Below are 8,582 nucleotides of genomic sequence, written 5' to 3'. Positions count from 1 at the left end.
GCGGTGGGGCAGGAGCAGGCTGAGACAATGGGTCAGCCGGGGCAGTCAGGTTTGTGGATTTTGGGCTGGAGGTAGAAACGGGCAGTGCGGGGTTGTGGGACTATGAGGTTGGAGGCGGTGGATGGGAGATCCCCCGAGGTGATGAGGTTCTGGATGGTCTGGGAGATGATGGTTTGGTGGTGGGAGGTGGGTTAAGGTCAAGGGGGGAGTAGGAGGAGGTGTCCGCAAGCTGGCGTTTAGCCTCAGCGGTGTAAAGGTTGGTGCGCCAAACTACTACCGCGCCTCCCTTGTTTGCCGGTTGTCTACAGGATAGTGAAGGCCATTAGTTACATTCCAAAGGTTCTGTCATTTGCCTCAGACTTGGATTAAACTTGAAGAAAGACAAGTTTATTGCTAAACCAGAAAGTTGTTAAATTCAGATTCTGTTGAAAGCGCATACGCTTTGTTTGAAAGATCAGCATTACTTAAAGTGAGTAATCTATTCTTAGATTTGCAAATAAGAAAGGATTCTGGAAGCCTATGATGAAAAATGAAATGGGAGCAGAGGAATGCCTCGCCCTACCTCACTTGGATTTGTTTTGTGCCTGGGTTAACAGCTGACCCAGGAACCCCGAACTCATCCTGAAGATAACTTTGAAAACCTCATGCTTGGCATTTCTAAATGCAAACCTTAGAATTATAGGTCCGTAGCTGTCATGTGTGATGCAAAATAAAATTGACATGCACTACATGGTCCTAAATATTTTTGCAAGCTTTTCAGTTGATTCTAATACTTGTTAAAAATGTAACTAGTCTTTAAATTGTGACAATGAACACTACATATCAAAAGGCAACATTGATCGCATGACTCAAATCCATTGATTGTCCATATTATACTTTGACATGGGTCCATGAATAATCACATGATAAAGGGTATATACTTTCTTGATTAGATCAAAAATAGGATTGTTGTCCTATGTTGTGTGAAGGTTCTCAGAAGAAACCGTTTAAAGTTAGATGGCCGGAGCATTTAGAAAATTTTTTATTCATGTTTTTAATCCATAGAAGTTAATTTCAAATTCAGTCTCATTCTTTCAAAGTGACTGCCTGTCACAGATTATTACAAATCCAACTCTACAATCCTCGTGTCTCTGTGAAAATGGCCTTTTAAAGAAAGCATCTCACAAAAACCTTTAAGGTGTTTAGCTTGTGCCTCAGTACCATATGTATATGAAGGTACAAAATAATAAGAGTTGAGGAAAGGTAATCTTCACAAGCTCACATCAGCGGCAGATACATTTGCTGAGTTTATCCAACATTTTCTGATTTTATTTCAAACTTCCAGCATTTGAATTACTTTGCTCTTGTCCTTTCTAACAAACATGTTGCTTTATTTTCCACTGATATTCACAGTAGATATAAAGTGAAATACAATATCATTGATCTTTTTATAAATACACATTTATTTAAGCAATTTATTATGATCAGAGAATATTTAACAGATAATGCAATGTTTGGTTAATACCTTTAGCATTATAAAAACATCCCCAATAACTCAATACAGAAATTTATCTCTCTATTGGCAATAGCAGATAAGATAATTGAAAAATGGGATAGTTTAGATCAGTGTTTCCTGAGCATTTTCCCACTGTGACACCAGTTTGAGGCTTAGAAATTGTTACAGCTCTTCAATGAGAAATATGGGAGTGGTCAAGAGGAAGGCTGTGAGTGCAAGAGTAGGGAAGAGCTCTGAGTGTGGAGAGGGGTCTGTAAGAGAAGGGGCCTTTTTGAAAAGGATCACAGTTACTACAACTCTGTCAGATCTGCATTTGTGAGCCTTTGGTGCCTCATGACCGACAGTCCCAATTCAGCTCATAACTCAACCTGGGAAACGGATCCCCACTTGAAGCTGCCCTACATCAGACAACAGAAGCATATCTTATGAATTTTAGACAGATTTTCTTTGCAAATATGATTTATTGTAAAATACACCCTACTGCACTTAGAAAATGTATGGCATGACCTAACCTTAGTTTTATGAAATTTTCAATGGTGCACATTGAAAGACAATATAAAATGGAGTGGCAATGGCCTAGAGGAATTATTGCTGGATTCTTAATCCAGAAACCCAGAGAATCATTGGATAGTCATAAGGACGAAAGTGGAATTGCGTACGTTAGATGGGCTTCAGATTGGTTTCACAGGTCCGTACAATATCGAGGGCCGAAGGGCCTGTACTGTGCTGTAATGTTCTAACGTTCAGGGGATCTGGTTCAAATCCTGCCATGGCAGATGGTGGAATTTGAATTCAAGAGAGAAACAAATTCTGAAATTAAGAGTCTAATAATGACCATGAATCTATCGTTGATTGTTAGGGGAGAACTCATCTGGTTCATTCAGGAAGGAAACAGCCATCCTTACCCACATGTGACTCCAGACCCGCAGCAACATGGTTGACTCTTAATTGGCATCTGGGTAATTAGGAATGAGAATAAATGTTGGCCTAACCAGTGACTCCCACATCCCATCTATAAATAAGGACTACAAATTTAAATGGGGCGCAGAAGCGAAGATGTAAATGCGCACAGATAGTTGAAGATGGCAGAACAGTTAGAGAGAGCATTAAATATAGTTTACGGTATCCTTGACTTTAGTATTAGGGGCATAGAATACAAGAGCAAGGTGGTGATGTTGAATTTACAAAAACCACTTGTTAAACCTCAGTTGAAATGTTGGGTACATTTCTGGGAGCCACATTATTAGAAAGAAGTGAACACATTGGAGAAAGTGTTACAAGTGCAATGTACAAGAATGCTTCCAGGAATGAGGAACAAGAGCTATGTAGATAGATTGAGATTTTGGGACTGTTCTCCTTGAAGAGAAGAAAGCTAAGAGGAGATCTGATAGAGGTTATCAGAATCATAAGCAGGTCAGATATAGATATGGATAAACTGTTCCCACTTATAAAAGGAACCAGAATGTGAGGGCATGAATTGATTTGCAAAGAAATAAACGTAATATAAGAGAAAGCTTTTGCACTCCGTGAGTAATCAGTGCATTTGATACACTATCTGGAAGTGTAGTGGAGACTGGTTCAAATGAAGCTTTCAAGAGGGCATTAGACAATTATCTGGATAAAGTAATATGCCAAATTATGATAAAGGTATAGTAGTAGGGGAAGAAAGCAGATGGTTGGCACTTGGTAATGGTGTCCACTTGAAGTGCCATGCAGGTTAAATGGCATAAGACATCTGTGTTTCCACTCTTTGCCTAGCAAATCTCATATGCTAGAAAAGTATTTTCCTAAAACTGTAATACGTTTGTAAGTGATTGGCAGTGCCAACTGATATTGCTCTTTACGGTTTGGAGGTGCTGGTGTTTGATCGGGCTGGACAAAGTTAAAAATCACACAACACCAGGTTATAGTCCAACAGATTTATTTGGAGGCACTAGCTTTCGAAGCGCTGCATCTTCAGCAGGTGGTTGTGGAGCAGAATCATACGACACAGAATTTAGAGCAACAGGATTGCAGTGTCATGGAATGTAACATTAAACAATTTTAGCTTGCGTCTTTCCTCTTTCAGAGTGATCATGTTAGCTTCGGTTGCCCTTCATTTCACATAACATACCGATCACAAGAGGACACATTTTTCAGGAAGGGAAGCAAGAATTAAAGTAATAAGTATTATCAACCATATTGGCCTGGATTTTAAATGGAAATGATGGTTAAATTATCAGGAGTGGCATTATTTTTCTACCTTTCAAAAAATGAAATTTTGAACACAGAGTGTGAAGACTGCAAAGTGATTGCCTGGCCCTGCTTGCAGGCATTACTGCTGCTGCATGTCTGGAGATCCTCTTAACTTGTTTCTAGAGTTAAACTGACATAAAAGAAAGAGGAAATTCATTCCACAGAGATCAGAGTGGACAGCTTTCTTCAAAGCCAGTGGCCATTTGCTAAGTATAAAACCAACAAAACAAAATTAGTTATTTTTAGAAACATGCAAATCTTGAATTCTGCTCGACCACACTTTCATGGATTCAAGGTTAAAGCCTGGAGCTCCATCTATGTATAGGTTTCACACCAAAATTTAAAAGAAACTTTATGATTGCCAAGCTTTCAATTTATCCCATAGATAAGTCTAAACTTACCCAAAGCTTTCATGTAGCCATCAAAATTGTTATTTTCAATCATCTCCCATGTACCATTGTAATCTGCTGGCATCTTGTCAGTTTTTGAAGCAAAGAATCAAGAAAAAGCAAATCTTTGTTGTTTGAAGATCAACCAGAACAAAGTGCTGAGTGCACATGCTTTTATACTGCTCCAGTTATCTCATGAATGACCGTAGTTCAACATATTAGAGAATACGATCAGATTAGGGAATTGCAAAACATTTATCTATTGCACAAGCTCTTTTCATCTTTGCTTAGTTGGCAAATGGAAAAATCAATTTAAATTCCAAGGATGGGGTGATTCAATAATTTTATGCACAACTTTAGAACCTATGTGAGAAATAAGACTACAGTATGGGAAACTCTTCCTAAAATAAAGCAATTGAATTATCAAAGGGTAACCAAGCTATTATTTCTATTAGTATCTCTGACAGAGGCCGAAATTATTTGATTGAATTATTCAAATTGTGTCTGTAGTAATTGGCCGAATTAGTTTAAATAGACCATGCTATTTGTGACATACAAGACTCAATTTTGATCAGAAGCAGGAATTGGATGAAGGAACAATACCTTATTTTTCATCTTGGCATTTGTAACCTTCAAGACAAATCACAGAGTTCAACAACTTCAGAGCATGAATGTTGTCCTCCATTTTGCTTACCCCTCCAGTGTCTTGTGTACTTGGGTTTCCTCTTCGCAAAACCAATCTATTTTCAAATATCCACAGCTGTCATGAATATCTATTTTGAGTTGGGATCACTCTTCATTACCATTGCTCTTCGTCTGCTGTTTCAGGCACCTTCACCATCTCTTCCACTCCCTCCTTCTTCCCATTTCTCAGCAACATAAAAACCATCATTTTCCAGCCCCCTTCAGTTCCAAAGAGTCATTGGATGCAATATTAACTCTGTTTGTCTCTGCATATAAGCACTTGCTTAGTTTGAAGAGCAATACACTTTTCAAGTGAGGTTGCACTGACTGTTGTCGTACTTTTGGACAGATTCTTGTGTTGTCAGGCAGTTCCCAAAGGTTTTCTGATTATCTCCATAGAGGTGGTGGTAAAGAAGGTCACAACAAGGAGGAAAACATGGTGTCCCAACAGTCACAGGAAGATCTCCAGGTATAATATCCAGAAGGGATAGACAGTAAAATCAATGCCAATGAACCAAGGACTGGGGTTCATCTTGTCGGTGGTCCCATTGTGTGTGCTTCCTGCGCAGAGGAGTTGGGTTGTTACAATCCATATGTACAACCACCACGTCCCAGCAGCGGATGTCCTGACCTTCCTGAGAAGATACGTCCAAGTCGAGGGAGAAAGTACCAATGTGGTCGATCCTTTTGGGATCTGGACCAGCAAACGACAGGTCAGGGTAACCCTGAGGGTTGATGCCAGTGGGAACATCCTCCACCCACCCTCCCGCTTTGCCATTGGAAGAAGCAGAGGTTACCTGACATACGCAGGGCAGCCGAAAGTGTGCCGAACCTCCGGGAGGTCAGGCCACATGGCGGCGGATTGTAAAGTGACTGTCTGTCGAAACTGCAAGCAGGAAGGCCACCCGACCAAGGAATGTAAAGAGGCCAAGAACTGTAATCTATGCGGAGAGGCGGGCCACATGTACAAGGCCTGCCTAAGACGAGGGGCCGGCACCTATGCACAGATGGCCGGAGGAGGCAACACGAGCCGTGGACCGCATAAGACAAGCAAGGTACCACAAAACAGCACGGGAACGGTGTCTGGAGGCAACCAGAAGGAAGGGCAGGCTGTAGTGGAGCAGACTGCAGACAGCGGGGAGGTACAGCAGCCGATCCAAGCTCCTTCAAGACAGACAGAGGAAAGGGAAGAGGAGGGAACAAAGGAGGCAGAGGATTGGATTACTGTCAAAAGCAGAAAGAGGAAACCTCACCCAAAGCCACCCAGCGAAGGGGGAAGTGACACCTACACGACGAGGATACAGGCAGCTCTTCCAACAGTGAGGATGGGCGCAAGGAGGGTCGTCACCAGAGGAAGAGACAGAGCGCCGCGGGGAAAAAGGAGGGCAGCACCGCCCAAGCAGGAAAAGGTGATCCCTCTGAGGCGATGGGTAAAGACCTCCCCCTACCCGGTGAGAACCACGAGGTACCCACCGGCCCACAGCTCCAGGTAACTGGGAGCAGCGGTCCTATGACAGCCCTGCTGTCGGACAGGGAACTGGACTGTGTTGACCCTGGGCCCGACCCGAAGACACCAGAGCGGTGAAATGGCCCCAGCGTGGAGCTGGACAGCTACCTCAGCCCTGGGAGGGTCCAGCAGTTTGCCGTCACCACGGGGGATGCACACAGCTACCCCAGAGAGGCAAGACCAGCAGCAAATGGACACTGGTAACCTTGTAAACTGTTAAAATGGGGATAAGAGTTGCCAGCATCAATGTGCATAGCATCTAATCGGCTACGCGATGTGTTTCTATGATGGCCTTCCTGGCCAAAGTTAAAGTCGATGTCCTGTTCCTGCAGGAGTGTGAGATACCGCACCTCAGCAGCTACAGGAGATGGTCGAGCTTGTGGGCCCATGGGCCGTCAGTGGTGGTGGGCGGGTGCCTCCTCGTCACTGACGTCATGTACAGAAACGCTCCCCTGAGACTGATAATGTGTACGCCCCAGTGGGTAAGAGTGAACGGTTGGCCATCCTGCAGCAGCTTCTACTGTTGCTGGCTACGTCCAGGCCGGTCATTCTGACCGGAGACTTTAACTGTATCATTGATGCAGATGGACGATCCGGCGGGGGGGACAGTAAACTGGACACCACGTCCAGAGGCCTGATGGACACGCTAAAAGATGCCAAGCTGCGCAACGTCTTCAGCACCCCTGCAGACGGAGCGCAGCATAGATACGCCTGGTCACGGGCAGACGGGTCTATCAGCTCAAGGATAGATTACCTGTTTGTGTCCTGAGCGCTCTCGGTAAGATCCACTGACGTCAAACCGGTGTTCTTCTCTGACCACTGCCTCCTGCTGGCTGACTGTCACCTACAGGACGAGCCACCGGCTGGCAAGGGAACGTGGAAGCTGAACACAAAGCTGTTGACCCCGGGAAGCATTGAGGAGCTCAAGAGGGACTACGCAGGTTGGAGAACCATGAAGCCCCTCTTTGAGTCCCCAGCGGACTGTGGGAAACAGTAAAAGGGAACATCAAGAGGTTCTTCATCTACCAAGGTGTTCAGGAGGCGAGAGAGAGGCAGGGAAAACTGTCCCAGCTCCAGGAAAGTATGCAGGACCTGCTCCTGCTGCAGACAATGGGGGTCGATGTCATGGAGGACCTCAAGGAGGTGAAGGACCAGCAAGCCTCGCTCTTTGCCTCAGAGGCCTCCAAAGTAATCTTCAGGTCCAGGGTCCGCTCGGTGGAGCAGGACGAGACGTGCTCACGTTTCTTCTTCCAGTAGGTGCACAAAGAGAGCTCCATGCTCAGCAGCCTGAAGGAAGAAGATGGCTCGCTAACGTCATCTCAGGCTGACGTCATGAGGATCAGTGAATCCTTCTACGCCAGTCTGTATGACGCGAAGCCGACCAACAGCGCGGCCTCCCAGTCGTTCCTGTCCTCTATCACGGAGGTCTTCGACGACAGAACACGGGAGAGGCTGGACCAGCCGCTATCTCTGGATGAGCTGACCAAGGCCCTTGAGTCCTTCAAAAAGAATAAAACTCCCGGAAGCGACGGCTTACCGGTCGAGCTCTATTCCGCTCTGTGGGACTTGATTGGCCAGAACCTGCTGGAGCATATGTCAGTATGCTTTGGGCAGGTACCATGAATGAATCCATGAGGAAAGGCATCATCACCCTCATCTACAAGCGGAAGGGGGAGAGGGAAGAACTCAAAAATTGGAGACCAATCTCACTGTTGAATGCGGATTACAAAATTCTGTCAAAGGTAATCGCCAACCGGGTCAGGTCTGGTCTAGGGTCGGTGATTCACCCTGACCAAACCTGTGCTGTACCGGGCAGGAAGATTACTGAGAGTCTCGCACTCCTTAGGGATACGATCGCCTACGTGCAGGAAAGAGGGTTGGACAACTGCCTGATCAGCTTGGATCAGGAGAAAGCTTTTGACAGGATATCACACAGGTATATGAGAGATGTTCTCTCCAAAATGGGTTTTGGGGAGGGAATCTGCAATTGGTTCAGACTGCTCTACAATCCAACATTGTCAGTGCAGTCTCAATCAATGGGTGGGAATCAGATAGCTTCCCAGTCAGATCTGGAGTCAGGCAGGGCTGCCCTCTCTCTCCTGCCTTGTTTGTATGCTGCATAGAGCCATTTGCTGAGTCTATCAGGAAGGATGCGAGCCTGACAGGGGTGACTATTCCTGGCAGCGGGTGCCTGCAGGTCAAGGCCTCCCTGTACATGGATGACGTGCCGTTTTCTGCTCGGATCCGCTGTCCGTGCACAGACTCATGTGCA

The 8,582-nt window shown here is 45.1% G+C and overlaps 1 protein-coding gene across 1 annotated transcript in view; it reads right to left on the bottom strand.

Moving 5' to 3' along the window:
* Window positions 1–5,539, bottom strand: part of LOC122555835 (retinol-binding protein 2-like) — a 37,316-nt gene extending 31,777 nt beyond the window's left edge. The window contains exon 1 of the mRNA XM_043702020.1: window positions 4,132–5,539. Coding sequence (XP_043557955.1) covers window positions 4,132–4,204 — 73 coding nt within the window. The 5' untranslated portion in view covers window positions 4,205–5,539. The remainder of the gene's footprint in view (window positions 1–4,131) is intronic.
* Between the last annotated feature and the right edge of the window lie 3,043 nt (window positions 5,540–8,582).

This window comes from Chiloscyllium plagiosum, chromosome 13 (genome assembly GCF_004010195.1).
Source record: "Chiloscyllium plagiosum isolate BGI_BamShark_2017 chromosome 13, ASM401019v2, whole genome shotgun sequence".
NCBI classification, from domain to species: Eukaryota; Metazoa; Chordata; class Chondrichthyes; order Orectolobiformes; family Hemiscylliidae; genus Chiloscyllium; species Chiloscyllium plagiosum.
This window is presented reverse-complemented; position numbering and strand designations above follow the sequence as displayed.